The 16,156-nt window shown below is 48.7% G+C and overlaps 1 protein-coding gene across 1 annotated transcript in view; it reads right to left on the reverse strand.

Moving 5' to 3' along the window:
• LOC132805729 (beta-1,4 N-acetylgalactosaminyltransferase 1-like) overlaps positions 1–16,156 on the reverse strand; it is a 116,545-nt gene that overhangs the window by 28,819 nt on the left and 71,570 nt on the right. The window contains exons 9-12 of the mRNA XM_060820950.1: positions 12,658–12,750; positions 9,914–9,925; positions 9,694–9,881; positions 4,494–4,634 (exon numbers count right to left, since the gene is read on the reverse strand). Coding sequence (XP_060676933.1) covers positions 4,494–4,634; positions 9,694–9,881; positions 9,914–9,925; positions 12,658–12,750 — 434 coding nt within the window. The remainder of the gene's footprint in view (positions 1–4,493; positions 4,635–9,693; positions 9,882–9,913; positions 9,926–12,657; positions 12,751–16,156) is intronic.

Raw genomic sequence — 16,156 nt, forward strand, 5'->3', positions numbered from 1 at the left:
AGCCAGACAGAGAACAGCCAGGGAATTCCTAGAGGCATGGCATTCATCCACAAACTCCATTAACAGACACATCGACCTGGACCCCATATACAAACTACTACAGCTGAAACTGACACCCGGAAGCGGCAAGAACAAACCACGATAAATACCGGGAGAAACATCAAAGCAGCGCTTCACAGGAGGCTCCAACAGCACTGATGATGTTCCCTAGCCAGGGAACGAAACGTTTGCAGCAAAAACTTCCAGCTCGGCGAACAGAACCACAACAACGGACACCCGAGCTACAAACCTTCAACCAGACTTTAAGTCTGTACCAACCTTGTTTGACCATAGCTGGTCTGAGCTTTGCACTACAGGAAGATACTCAAAGTTTGGGAGAAGATTTGTAGCTCGGGTGCTCCCTGTTGTGGTTCTGTTCGCCGAGCTGGGAATTTATGTTGCAGACATTTTGTCCCCTGTCTAGGTGACATCCTCAGTGCCTGGGAGCCTCCTGTGAAGCGCTTCTGTGATGTTTCCTCCGGCTTTTGTAGTGGTTTGTCTCTGCCCGCACTGTGTGTGGCTTTCCTGTATGCCTTTGTGGTGAATTCTTCGTTTGATGTTTTCTGTACAGGAAAGCCACACACACAGACCAAGCCCTGAACTATGAAAGCAACCATCCCAACACACACAAAAGAAGATGCATCAAGACACTGTTCAAAAGGGCCACAACACACTGCAGTACACCAGAACTGCAAAAAGAGGAAGAAGAACACCTCTACAATGTATTCGCCAAAAACGCGCAATTTCATCAACAGATGCCTAAGGGAAAGATAACGGAACGAGGACATGCCACAACCCAAAGGACTAGCCACACTCCCATACATCAGGAGCATTTCCGAACTGACAGCCAGACTGCTGCGACCACTAGGACTCATAACAGCACACAAACCAACAGCCACGCTCAGACAACAACTCACCAGGACGAAGGACCCTATACCCAGCAGGAGCAAAACCAACGTAGTGTACAAAATGCCATGCAAGGATTGCACAAAACACTACACAGGACAAACAGGAAGACAGCTAACAACCCGCATCCATGAACACCAACTAGCCACGAAACAACACAACCAGCTATCCTTAGTAGCCACACACTCAGATGACAAGCAACGTGAGTTTGACTGGGACAACACTACTATTATCGGACAAGCCAAACAGAGAACAGCCAGGGAATTCCTAGAGACATGGCACTCATCCACAGATTCAATCAATAAGCACATCGACCTGGACCCAATATACCAGCCACTGCAGCGGACAGCTGGAACTGACAACCGGAAGCGGCAGATACAAATCACTATAAATAGCCAGAGACTATTTCCCAGGGGTCATAGTTTTAAGCTGGTTGGAGGAAAGTATAGAGGAGATGTCAGAGTCGGGTTCTTTACACAGAGAGTTGTAAGAGCATGGAATGCGTTGCCAGCAGCAGTTGTGGAGGCAGGGTCATTGGGGACATTTAAGAGACTGCTGGACATGCATATGGTCACAGACATTTGTGGGTGCATACATGAGGATCAGTGGTCAGCACAACATGGTGGGCTGAAGGGCCTGTTCTGTGCTGTACTGTTCTATGTTCTATAAATGCCAGAGGAAAGATCACAGAAGCACTTCACAGGAGGCTCCCAAGCACTGAGGATGTCACCTGGACAGGGGACGAAACGTCTGCAACACAAATTCCCAGCTCGGCGAACACAACCACAACAGGAAGATAATTGAGGAAATGGTTAGGATAGGGAACAGATTCATTCGGATCACGCCAGCTGTGAGGAGGATACAAATACTTGATAAATCAAGGCTGTTTCAAGGGCCCAGTGGTTAGCACTGCTGCCTCACAACGCCAGGAACGCGGGTTCAATTCCAGCCTCAGGCGACTGTCTGTGTGGAGTTTGCACATTCTCCCCGTGTCTGCGTGGGTTTTCTCCAGTTCCTCCCACAATCACAAAGATGTGCAGGTTAGGGTGAATTGCCCACGCTAAATTGCCCCTAGTGTTAGGTGCATTAGTCAGGGGTTAATATAGGGTAGGGGAATGGGTCTGGGTGGGTTGCTCTTCGGCGGGTCGGTGTGGACTTGCTGGGCCGAATGGCCTGTTTCCAAACTGTAGGAAATCTAATCTAGTCTTCATAAGGACAGAGAGAAGTAACTGAGGATTGATGGATGTGTTAAAGTTGTGAAAGGGTGGACCTATTCACAATGATTGAGTGGTTCTGGAATAACGGTACAGAGTTATTAAATGTAACAGCCTTAGAAAAAAAAGCGAGAGAAATGTTTCTATACGGGAACGTGAGGGTGCAGCGTTCACCCTGAATTAATGATTGGAGCAGAAACCAAGGGTTGGTTGGAGGGAACGGGAATGAGGAAGAGGTCCGAGCCGGAGATTCAGCCTACTCGTGCGGACCAACACAGACTGGCTGATTGGAAAAGCCTGCTCCTATCCTGTCATGGCCAGGTGCAAGCTAACGTTGGGAAGAGAGACCTGAGATGAGTGCCACCCTGCATCCCTGGCACTGTGCAGCCTGGCAGGGTTGTTTTTGGATGACAGACCAGTCATTATTGATGAGCCAACTCATGGATAGCAAGGGTGTCACTGTTGGGGCAACTCAAAAAGAGTGGAGAAGGGGACAGAGCAAGGAAGGGGACAGTTAACATCTGAGGATCATATCCCAAGAAGGCGGCGGAATAGGACATTTCAGACGGAGCTCATCCGCTCCATCTGCTTCCTTTCTCTTTTTTATTCTCCCGGCCTCAGACTCCCAGGCTTGGACTCGGTGCAGGCCCAGCGAGGCGGCCTGGCAGGGCAATCTCCTGGCCTAGCATGGTGGCCTCTCAGCCTGGCATGGCAGTCTCTCACTGGTCCATTGGGGTGGACTCTCAGCCTAACATGGAGGTCTTTTGGCCTAGTGTGGCGGTCTCTCAGCCTGGCATGGCAGTCTTCCAGTGGTATGTGGCAGTCTCTCAGCCCAGTGTGGCTTCAGCATGGACTTCCAGTCTTGAGGTGATTCCTTGAAGCGTGGTCCCACCGTTGCTAAGCACTTAAGAAAGACTGTAATGTTTGAACTTTCAGCTTTATTTCTTTATTTTCTGCCAAAAATTACTGCAGTGTTTAACTTTTAACTTTGTTCTTTCTTTCTATCTTGCTCTTATGATTCTGTATCTAGGTACTTGTACCTGAGATGGTGTCATGTGTGGCCACGTTCTCCTGTACTCTGTACTACTCACACTTCCTGTACTACTTTCCACTGTACTCATGTACTTTCGTACATCTGAGTGGGGAGCCACATTTCAAAATGCAGCAGATTAAAACGTCACTGACCATTGCAGCTTTGAGTTCTATCTCTCAACCAGAGAGTTTGCTGAATCTATCCTTCAGTACATAGCAAGAAGAAAGGCATCTATTTGTGGCCTGGTGCTCTGAACTGGTTCTGTACAGCCTGGGCCAGGACTTCAAACCATCCCTCTCGAGTATAAACAGGGTCACTTATCCACATTGAAACCAAGGTACGCTAACCTGCAGGGAGCTGGGAAGGAAGAGAGCGTGAGTAAGGGTCACTGTGTCAAGGACACTGTGTAAAAGGCATGTGAGTCAGCGCATGCCAAACTGGGTTCAATAAGTCCAAATTGGTAAGCTATATCTGAGCTGGTGTTCATAATGTATTAGCTGAAAATGTGTTGCTGGAAAAGCGCAGCAGGTCAGGCAGCATCCAAGGAGCAGGAGATTCAACGTTTCAGGCATGAGCCCTTCTTCAGGAATGCAGGAGAATCGACGTTTCGGGCATGAGCCCTTCCTGAAGAAGGGATCATGCCCGAAACGTTGAATCTCCTGCTCCTTGGATGCTGCCTGACCTGCTGCGCTTTTCCAGCAACACATTTTCAGCTCTGATCTCCAGCATCTGCAGTCCTCACTTTCTCCTCGAAGATTTTAACCGACTGCGAGGATGCTTTCCTTGAAGAAGCTCTCTTCCTCCCCCTACAAGGATAAATCTTCCTGAAGAAGGTCTCACGCCCGAAACGTCAATTCTCCTGCTCCTCGGATGCTGCCTGACCTGCTGCGCTTTTCCAGCATCACATTTTTCAGCTCTGATCTCCAGCATCTGCAGCCCTCACTTTCTCCTTAATAATGTATTACTTAATGTGAAATATCTGGAGATTTCAAAGCAACGCTACACAAACCATTATCCTTCCAGTGACCAGTTCCTCAGTTGCCCAAATGACATGGAAACCACATTCTCTGCAACAATTGCCACCTGTTTCAGAACTGGAACAATAGGTCTTTTCACAACGGAAGGCTTTAGCTGACGGAGCAGCGGGTAAGTGTGATTCTAGGTCGTGGAAATTAGAAAGAAGATGTCAGCAGGAGAGGCCAGTTGGGAACATGATTCCCAATAACAAAGTTGTTGCACAACCAACGAAAACGGCAAACCTTTCCGGCTGGCTCGTGCCGCGATCGGTGTGGCCATCTTACCAAATCCAGTGTTGTCTTCTCCAGGATGTTCACCAGCTTTTCCAGCTTGGTGTTTGCGGTGAAAATGAAGTCATCGTCGACCCAGAGTAGATATTTCGTCGTGACTTGGGAAATCGCCAAGTTGCGTCCAGCAAACCAGCCCTGCAGAGAGAACAGACATTGATCAGATGCCACAGAATTCAGGATAGCTACACAAAGGCTCTCGTCACATGCCCTGCTCCCTTTGGGAAAAGCAAACCACGGGATATCGCTTGCTCCGAGGGATCCCTTTTCTGGAACCGACTCCACCTCCCCACCTCATTTAGATTTTTGTTTTAGATTACTTAGATTACTTACTATGGAAACAGGCTCTTCGGCCCAACAAATCCACACCGACCCGCCGAAGCACAACCCACCCAGACCTATTCCCCTTACATTTACCCCTTCACCTAACACTATGGGCCAAGTTAGCATGGCCAATCCACCCTAACCTACACATCCCTGGGCACTATGGGACAATTTAGCATGGCCAATCCCCCCTAACCTGCACATCCCTGGGCACTGTGGGACAATTTAGCATGGCCAATCCCCCCTAACCTGCACATCCCTGGGCACTGTGGGACAATTTAGCATGGCCAATCCCCCCTAACCTGCACATCCCTGGGCACTGTGGGACAATTTAGCATGGCCAATCCACCCTAACCTGCACATCCCTGGGCACTATGGGGTAATTTAGCATGGCCAATTCACCCTAACCTGCACATCCCTTGGCACTATGGGGCAATTTAGCATGGCCAATTCACCCTAACCTGCACATCCCTGGGCACTATGGGGCAATTTAGCATGGCCAATCCACCCTAACCTGCACATCCCTGGGCACTATGGGACAATTTAGCATGGCCAATCCACCCTAACCTGCACATCCCTGGGCACTATGGGACAATTTAGCATAGCCAATTCCCCCCTAACCTGCACATCCCTGGGCACTATGGGACAATTTAGCATGGCCAATCCACCCTAACCTGCACATCCCTGGGCACTGTGGGACAATTTAGCATGGCCAATCCACCCTAACCTGCACATCCCTGGACACTATGGGGTAATTTAGCATGGCCAATTCACCCTAACCTGCACATCCCTGGACACTATGGGGTAATTTAGCATGGCCAATCCACCCTAACCTGCACATCCCTGGACACTATGGGGTAATTTAGCATGGCCAATTCACCCTAACCTGCACATCCCTGGGCACTATGGGACAATTTAGCATGGCCAATCCACCCTAACTGCACATCCCTGGGCACTATGGGACAATTTAGCATGGCCAATCCACCCTAACCTGCACATCCCTGGGCACTATGGGACAATTTAGCATGGCCAATTCACCCTAACCTGCACATCCCTGGGCACTATGGGACAATTTAGCATGGCCAATCCACCCTGACCCGCACATCTTTGGACTGTGGGAGGAAACCGGAGCACCCGGAGGAAACCCACGCAGACACGGGGAGAATGTGCAAACTCCACACAGAGAGTCGACACAGAGAGTCTCTCCACACAAAGACTTGCTTCGAATCGAGTTGTAACTGGCGACAGGATCGAAAGGGCAAGTGAAGCAGGGGTGACGCATCATTTTCTCAACTGAGACACTGTGGTTCACTAAATGGAGTTGTTTAAGCCTCCGAGATAAAAGCAACATTTCCTCTGCTGTCATTATCTCCAACATTAACTGAGCTCGGGGAGAATCGCTTATAAATTTCCTCCTTAGTAACAGGCATTCTGTGGCGGAGGCTACCAGGGGAAATTCAAATGCAGTCATATCGCTGATTGATGAGAGTGGAAAAGGTTGCTCAAGGATTGAAGTAATTGCAAAGTACTTCACTGGGAATATAACCGCAGGTCCTCCAAAATCCACCTGTGGTGAGGAACTCACCCTGTCCCCCTTACCCTGGATGCCCGATGCTAACAGAAAGAGAGATGCTTTTTGCTCAGAATCGATGTAACTGAGAGCCCATTAAAGCAGCACATAAACATTACCATACAGTGATCTCAAAGCGAAAGCCACAATAACTGGCTTTTAGGCAGCAACTTTAATGTAATGAAACCTCCCAAGATGCTTTGCAGGAACAATTCTCGTCCAGGGCCCGATTCCACGCAGGGAGATGATTGAACTGGCAGCCAAATGCCTGAGCTGGGTTTGAAAGGAGCTCCTTATTTACTGGGCAAAGCAGGGGTGTGGGGAGGGCATTCCAGAGGGCAGAGTCTGGGCAGCTGAGGGCTGGCCCTCCAAATACAGATGCATGGGAAACAGGGGTGTGCAAGAGTCTCAAATTGCCGGGCTTCAATTCCTAAAGAAGGGCTCAGGCCCGAAACATCGATTCTCCTGCTCCTTGGATGCTGCCTGACCTGCTGCGCTTTTCCAGCAGCACATTTTCAGCTCCTCACAAATTGCAGGGATCTTGTTTCAGTAGTAAAGCAGTCGGTCAGTCACACTGCAGCTTCAAATGAATCCAACTCCTCTCTGAGGTTCTGCTCGAAGACGCAAAACTATTTATTTAACAAGTCCTAGGCAGCTCCTCCAACATATATTCACAAAATATATTCCCATTCCTTCAGTGTCACTGGGATTGCCTTCCTCAGGGCACTGTGAGTCTATGAACAGGGCATTTTCTCAAAGGGGCAACTAGGAACAAGCAATAATTGCTAGGCCTCAGTCAACAACACCCACTTCCTGTGAATCTGCTCGCTTGAAAGAAAAGTGACTAACCTCAAAGGAACACCTTAATGGCTGCAAAATGCTATGAGACGGCCAGAGGTCATGAAAAGTGCTATGTTTTAAAAAAAATACAAGTTCTTCTTTCTTAGAACTGCAGCTTCTGGGATTATTTCTGAAATTTGTGGTCTCACTTCAGCTGCAGAAACAGAACAGACTGGGGTGGGGGTGGGGGGGTGATTGAATGGAGATGTACAAAATAATGAGGGGCTTGGACAGAGTGGGCAAGGTAGGTCAGTTTCTCCTCACAGAGAGGTCACTTAGCAAGGGCCACAGATTGAAGGTGATTGGTGGAAGGGTTAGAGGTAAATCCTTTACCCCAGGGGGTGGTAGGTGTCTGGGTCACTGCCCAGTTTAATGGTGGAGACAGAAACCTGCCCCTGCAGCCTAGGAACCTGAAGGGCGACAGAGCAAGGGCTCAAAAGTGGAGTTAGAGCAGGGGGCTAGTGTATTCAACCACATGGACATGATGAGCTGAATGGCCTCTTTCTGTGAGCTAACTTTTCCATGGTTTCAGAAATAGCTATGGTATCTAGAACAATGCAATTAATGAGTACATTTGTGGTTGAATATTCTCAGAACTATCAATGTTTGGGTCTTTATTTCCTTACTGGATTTTGTGTATGAATGCCCACAATAAACTTCGGCCTGAAAGCTTGAGAAGATTCTACCAGGCACACATTGGCAGGGTTTGAGCTACAGGGAGGGGCTGAACAGGCTGGGGCTGTTTTCTCTGGAGCGTCGGAGGCTGAGGGGTGACCTTCTAGAGGTTTATAAAATCATGAGGGGCATGGATAAGGTAAATAGGCAAAGTCTTTTCCCTGGAGTGGGAGAGTCCAGAACTAGAGGGCATAGGTTTAGGGTGAGAGGGGAAAGATATAAAAGGGACCTAAGGGGCAATATTTTCACGCAGAGGGTGGTACGTGTGTGGAATGAGCTGCCAGAGGAAGTGGTGGATGAATAGCAAGTGTTTAGAGGGATACGGCCCAACAGCTGGCAAATGGGACTCAATTAATTTTGGATATCTGTCAAGGTTAGAATAGTGCTGGAAAAGCACAGCAGGCCAGACAGTATCCAAGGGACAGGAACATCGATGTTTCGGGTAAAAGCCCTTCCTCAGGACCTGCTGTGCTTTTCCAGCACCACTCTAACCTCCAGCATCTGCAGTACCCACTTTCACCTAATTCGGGATATCTGGTTGGCGTGGATGAGCCGAACGGAAGGGTCTGTTTCCATGTTGGACATTTCTATGACTCTGTGACTGCGTCATTCCTTCACTTCACCTACTGCTTCCTCCCACCAGGAAAAACATTGGAGACCTGTTGAGCCTTGCGTCCATTTTCTGAACTCAGTAACAGCGCACTCCCTTCTGAAATCATTTTTACTCCCCTGGATTTGTTTCTTACGGGTCGCCCCCATCTCACACCTTTCCCTTGCCTCAGCATTTGCAAACCTAAGCTGGCTGGGAGAAAGTCATTTTACAGAACGCTCAGACTGCCCAGTCAGAAGGCAATAGGACTGTGACTCTAGTCTTTGCCTCCCTTTCATTGGAGTCACTGGGATCCCCTACAGTTTGGAAGCAGGCCATTCGGCCCATCGAGTCAACACCAACCCTCCGAAGAGCATCCCAACCAGACTCACCCCACCCGCCCTATAATCCCACATTTCCCCATGGTGAACCCGCCTAGCCTGGACACTATGGGCCAACTTAACCAATCCATCCTAACCTGCGCACCTCTGGCCTGTGAGAGGAAGCCGGAGCACCCGCAGGAAGTCCACAGGGAGAATGTGCAAACTGACAGTCACCTGAGGGTGGAATCGAACCTGGGTCCCTGGCACTGCGAGGCACAGAGCTAACCACCTAGAGTGATCAGGGAACTCAAGTCATGAGAGACTGCTGCACAAAGGCCATATTTCACGCTCTGTTTTATAGATTGCTGTTACCTTGAACCACTCCAGAATATACAGTTTCGAAAAAACTCATTCATGGGAGGTAGGCGTTGATGGCTAGGCCCAGCATTTAGTACCGATCCCTAATTACCCTGAGGGCAGTTCAGAATCAGCCACATTGGCTGTGGATCTGGAGTCACATATAGGCCAGACCATCTAAGGATGGCAGATTTCCCTCACATTAGTGAATCAGGTGGGTTTTTCCTGACAATGGTTCCAATGTCAACATTGGAGTCTTCATTCCCGATTCTTGTGGAGCTCGAATCCCACCAGCTACCATAGCAGGATTCGAACCGAGATCCCCAGGGCATTGCCCAGGTTACTCAGTCCAATTTAATACCACTAGGCCATCGCCTCCCCTAACATAGGCCCACTCTTATTCGTTTTACTGAGTCATTCCTAAGTTGCTCACTATAGTCCCCATGTGACCACACACTTTGCACTTCAACTGTCTCGCTTGCTTTTTTCATCGTGTCGTTAAAAAAAATCATACTGCACCTTCCCAAATGGCATGAAGTACTGCTCAATAAAGTCTCCTTCAATCTTTTGTGGTTTGTCGCTGTCATCCGCGATAACGATGGTGACATTGGGGTAATACTTCCTAATGCTCGAGATCAGCTCCCTCAGCTTGTCATACCTCAGAAATGTTTTGGTTGCTATAGTCACCAAGCCACTGATGTTATAGCCTAAAACACACAGAGAACAATTTGTGAGCAACTTCCCTTTGAACCTATTGTCAAATATATCAATATACATAATACACCCTTTTGTCAACAAGAGGTGTAAATGTTTCAGATCTGCCCCATCGTCCTGAAGAGGAGGATGTCTTTCAGACACATAATCAATTAGATTAGATCCTCGCTCATTTGTACCATTACTGTGTTAAAGCAGAATATCTTTCTTACTGGTTGAGTTCAATTCTTGAGGCAGTGCACTGGTCAGGACTTAATGCATTTCTAGAATTCCTACAGTTGTAGGCCATTTGGCCCATTGACTGCACAGCGATCCTCCAAAGAGCGTCCCACCGAATCCCTGAAACCCGACATGAACCATGGCTAACCCAATTAAACTGCACGCAGTGTGGCCCATCCGCCCTGACCTACATATCTTTGGACAGTGGGAGGAAACCGGAGCACCCGGAGGAAACCCACACAGACACGGGGAGAACTCCACACAGACTCGCCCGAGGCTGGAATTGAATGCAGGTCCCTGGCGCTGTGAGGCAGCAGTGCTAACCACTGAGCCACTGTGCTGCCTGCTTTCACCTTCCTTCCAATCTCTTTTTCTTCCTAAATCTAGCAGTTTTTTTTCTCTCTCTCTCTCGGTTGATCAAGGTGTTCCGAAAAAGTTTCTCTTAAAGAAGAAGGTGAGCCTACAATGAATTCACTCAGAGGACTCTCGGGCTGCACTGGACACCTGGCAACAGGCAGGACCACACCTGCAACTGTAGGCCGGAAGCCTGGCCTTTGCTCACACCTGACCCCAATTAGGCGCTCCTCAGTGATGATCCGATCGTTCTTCCTGCGGAAAACCCGCACTCCACCGCTTCCAAACTGGCTTTGCCAGTCTGCCAGCCATTTGTATTAGAAGTACTGGAAAGGATGTTAAACAAAAGATCTTACGGCATTGTATCGAAGGGGTTTTTTTTTCCAGGTCAATACTTATTGTCTCAGTCAACATGACAAAAATAGGTGATCGGGTCTTCAGACTTTTGTTGGTGGGTGCTTCTCATCTGCATGTTTGCTGCCAAATGGTGACCATATTTACCCTAGGGACATCCTGAAACCATAAGCTTTGCTTTCGAGATTAAGCATTTCATGAGGCTGCCATTCTCAAGAGGGGCCATTGTTTCAAATTGCCCAGAGAAACTCAGCAGGGTCTGGCAGACCTGTGGAGAGAGAAAAGCAGAGTTAACATTTCCAAATTCAGTGACCCTTCTTCAGGGCAGAATCCTGATGAAGTGTTATACCTGATTCGAAACATTAACTGTTTTCCCCCTTTCTCTCTACACCGATGCTGCCCGAGTTTCCTCCAATGGGGTCAGTATTTTGACTCCGTTAAACTGCCTGAATCTCTACAGTGGGGGAACAGACCGTTTGGCCCATCGAGTCTGTATCCACCCCCTGGGGAGCATCCCACTCAGACTCTGTAACCCAACATTTTCCATGGCTGATCCACTCAGCCTGCACATCCCTGAACACTATGGGCAATTTTCCACAGCCAATCCACCCTAACCTGAACGTCTTTGGACTGTGGGAGGAAACCAGTGGAAACCCACGCAGACACGGGGAGAACGTGCAAACTCCACACAGTCAGTCACCCAAGGCAGGAATCGAACCCAGGTCCCTGGCGCTGTGAGGCAGCAGTGCTAACCACTGAGACATTGTCTGCTCAGGCAGAGCTTCAGCCAGAAAACTGTAGGCTTGGTATCCTTAAATGTTTTGGATCCAAAATCCTGGAATTCCTTACCTAAAGGCACTGTGGGTCCACCAATAGCACATGGACTGCAGCAGTTCAAGATGCATTTATTGCCCACCACTAATTATCCCCTAGACTGAGTAGTTTTGCCAGGACCATTTCAGAGGTCAACCACACTGGCTGTGGGGCTGGAGGCACATGTAGGCCCAGACTAGGTAAGGACAGCAGATTTCCTTCCCTACATGTTCCTTGAGGGCATTAATGAAACCAGATGGGTTTTAAACGACAATTAACGATGGCCACCATTAAACCAACTCTTCATTCGGTATTTTATTTGATTCAGATTTCACCATTGGCCACGGTGGGATTTGAACCCATGCCCCATAGGATTAACTTGGGTCTCTGGTCTGCACAAGAGCAATTTAGCAACTGAAGACTTTGCAAAGTTTAGAAGGTCGGGTTAGGTGTTCTCTCTCTCTCTCAAAGGAGAGAGAGCAAGGATGCACACGTTATTGATCCCAGCCGGGAGTGGGGACAGAGCTGTCCCTGGCACAAGCAGCTGGCAGGGGAAGCACACTGGCGCAGGCATGTTGACCCAGAGGGCCCGGGCAAAGAGGAGCTGGAGAATAAAATGCTTCGCACAGATTTTAAACGCTGCAACAGTGAGAGCAGGCATTGCAAGCTTTCCTTTTTGAGCGCTTCAGTCAAAATTGGCGCCATTGCGCACACAAAACCAGTGCTGTCCCGTTCCAATAGCATTCGACTCCTATTTTTATGCCGCGACCTCCCACCCAAGAATGACACAGTAGCATTGTGGTCTCGGGAGCAAAACTGACAGGAAAATAAAAATTCCGCTGGCAGATGCCAACTGAAACCAACCCTTGCCAATCGAAAGTCGGAAAATAAGAGGCATCCCACATCCTTCAGAGGTGGCATTAAAAGCTACCCTATCACTAAAGACACGGGCTCTACTCTACACGGGGCTGGTTCTGTTGTGGGATTTATACAGAAGATGTCCATTAGCCCTGGATTAAAAACACTGACCTGGCTGGTCTTCAGAGCTGTATAGTTTTGGGATGGTGGCATGTCGGATTTTGATGACAAAAAATGCCTGGTGTCCGTCTGTTTCGAGCTGCACTGGAAGATGTAAAATACACACACTGAGACCAGCAGGGGTTAACGCGTTACATACTGGACTGTCAACAGGACTCAGTTTAGACTCTCGTGACTGGCCAGTCCTGAAATCGCACAGTGCTCACTCTAACCTTATTTAAGGTTCGATCCTTATTTAAAACTGGTTCCTTGTTTTGTGACCATAGCTGAGGATTCGCGGGTTCTACAGTGTTTGATTTCTTCTTGTCACATGTCCCGAGATACAGTGAAAAGTATTGTTTTGTGTGCTATCTAGACAAACCATCCCTGACGTCAGGACCTCAGGGTAATACAACAGAATGCAGAATATAGTGTCATAGCAACAGCCTCTGGTTCTGAGTTCAAGGATATATGATTCACACATGAGGCTGGACAATTCATCCACAACTTTTAACCCTCACTAGTTTTCACCCCCTGTCCACTGCCTGGAGGAGGGTGTGTGTGTGACAGCGGAGTGTGTCACTGGGTAAAAGTCAACAGCGGGGGACTCTGCTGTTTGAGCGTGGGTACTGTGTACAATTTCATGGCTGGGCGAGAATCCATTACAAATCAGATGGATTGAGGGAACTCTCCCAAGTTGCTTTGGGGGGGGGGTGGGGAGAGCGGAAGCCCCCTAGAGGACAGGGCGATAACAAAAACGGGGTCTCTGAGCATCTCCTGTCAAAGTTAGCCCCAATCCACCCCCAAACGAGCCATCAAGGCAGGCAGCTATTAAATGTCACCCTGCCCACCACGATCTAAGCCATAGCCAGAACAGAGATGCTCAGGTAATGTCCTCAGTGACCCTGTTGCCTGTCAGCAGGATCGATCTCACAAACGTCATTTGTATTTTGTCACCCTCCTTCACTGACTGCATTTAGCTGGAGAAACAATTCCACTTGGAAGACAGCAAAATGAAGGGTTTGTAGGTTAGCCTGATCTTAGAGCAGGATAAAAGGCCAGCACAACATTGAGGCCCAGAGGGCCTGTACTGTGCTGGATTGTTCTATGTTTTAAGTTTGTATTGGGAGATTTGGCAGTCCTGAATTCTGCAGTTCATTGAGAATCTGGTCCAGATTTTATATGGAACACTGGAGAGGGGACAGCTGATCAATGGTTGGGGAGGGAAGGGTGGGAGGGGAGGTGGGGGAGGTGAGGTTCGATGGATGGTAAGCGGTGTTATGTCTGTCACCCTCCTCTCCCATAGTCTCTCCCTGGGACCCGCCAACAGTGGTAACCTCTCCCTCTGGTTGGCTCTCAGGGAGGCGGGAAAGCACAACGCGTTGGCGATGCATGAAGGCTGACAGCAAACGAGCAGCGTCTCCGCCTCCTGACACACTGCACGCAACAGGCAGAGTTTTAGCGAACGTCATTCCCAATTTCCCCACCAACTCCGCCAGAGTAAGGCCTCCTGGGAAAGACAGAGGCAAAATCCGAGGCTGAGCCATTCAAGCCTCCAGCTGCCTGAGGGAGATGTGTGTGACTCAGCTCCCTCCCTACCACGGGAGAGAAAATATGCGAAACGAAAGGAAGATCCAGCGTCGTTTTGTGCGGAAGATGGAGCAAGATCCTGGGCAACTCAGGAATAGTTGCTTCATAAATGTGCTACGTTACTCCCAGGCTACGTTATGATGATTGGTGCATGAAGATGACAGATACAATTCCAGTCTTCAGTGTGCTCACATCGGTGTTCCTCACTGGTGTCAGGTTCTGATATGCTTCTTCTAATTTTCTATGGGTTAGACCATGTAACATAGAGCACGGAGGTGGCATATTATTGAGTCAGATATCTGGAAGTTTATTGACCACAATGTATACAAATATGACCTCTCACACTTAAATATACAGTCTGGGTTAGAGCCTGAACTGTCACAGTTGTGCCTGCTCATTTGACCTACCAATGTCCCCTTCTCCTGCTCCCAACTATACAGACTTACTGTGTTCCCCAACGTAGAGTGGAAAGTATTTTTAAAACCAACCTGTTCAGGGATATTATGACACAGCTCTGGAGCAGGTGGACCTTGAACCCAGGCCTCTGGGTCCAGGGGTAGGGACCCTTACCATTACACCACAAAATCCGATCAGCTGCTTACTTTAATACTGCAAACATAGTTTACTGACTAGTTCGCTGTCTACTAATTGAATGCAGAGAGTAAGATGAAGACTCACTCTACAGTGTGATGTCAACTAGTTGCCTTAAAATGATAGTGTCTTTCTGAGCTCTATAAGACAGAGGAGATGAATTAGGTCATTCGGCCCATCGAGTCTGCTCCACCATTCAAAGAGGTCACGACGGATCCGATAATCCCCAACTACACTCTCCTGCCTTTTCCCCATCACCCCTCCATTCCCCTTCCTGATTAAACATCCCTCTGTCTCAGCCTTGAATATACTCACTGACCCAGCCCCGACAGCCCTCTGTGGGAAAGAATTCCACAGACTCACTCCCCTCTGAGAGAAGAAATTCCTCCTCATCTCTGCCTGCAATGGGTGACCCCTTATTCTGGGATTGTACCCTCTGGTCCTAGACTCTCTCCCACAAGGGGAAACAACCTCTCCACATCCCCCCTGTCAAGTCCCCCAGGGAATCTTGGATGTTTCAATAAGGTCACCTCTCTTTCTTCTAAACCCCAATGAGTCCAGGCCCAACCTCCTCAACCTCTCCTCATGGGACAGTCCCTCCATACCCGGGATCAGCCGAGTGTACCTTCTCTGGTCTGCCTCCAATGTCAGTCTGTCTTTCCTCAGGTAAGGGGACCCAAACCTGTTCACAGTATTCCCACTGTGGTCTGACCGGTGCCTTGCAAAACGTCCCGACTTTTATACTCCAATCCCTTTGGAATAAAGACCAACATTCCCTTGGCCTTCTCTATTCCCCGCTGGACTTGGATGCTAGCTTTTTGTGATTCACGGATGAGGATTCCCAAATCTCTCTGTTCTGTAGCTTTCTGCAGTCTTTCTCCATTTAAATAATATTCAGCTCCTCTATTCTTCCTGCCAAAGTGAATAACCTCACAGTTTTCCCCACATTGTTTTCCATGTGCCAAGTTTTTGCCCACTGGCCTAACCTGTCTAGATCCCTCTGCAGACTCAGTGTGTCAACCTCACCCCTTGCCTTCCCACCTATTTCTGTGTTATTCACAAACGTGGCTACGGTACATGCACTTTCCCCATCCAGTAATGGATATTGGCAATAACTGTGACCCCAGCACTGAGCCCCGTGGTACTCCCCTAGTGATAGGTGGCCATCCTGAAAATGGACCCCTTATCTCGACTCTCTGTCTTTTCTCAGTTCACCAATCCTCAAACCATGCTCATCTACTGCCCCCAACACCATGGGCTGTTATCTTATTCAGTAACCTCATGTGCAGCACCTTATCAAACAACCTTCTGAACATCCAATATATTACAC

This window comes from Hemiscyllium ocellatum, chromosome X (assembly GCF_020745735.1).
Source record: "Hemiscyllium ocellatum isolate sHemOce1 chromosome X, sHemOce1.pat.X.cur, whole genome shotgun sequence".
Lineage (NCBI taxonomy): Eukaryota > Metazoa > Chordata > Chondrichthyes > Orectolobiformes > Hemiscylliidae > Hemiscyllium > Hemiscyllium ocellatum.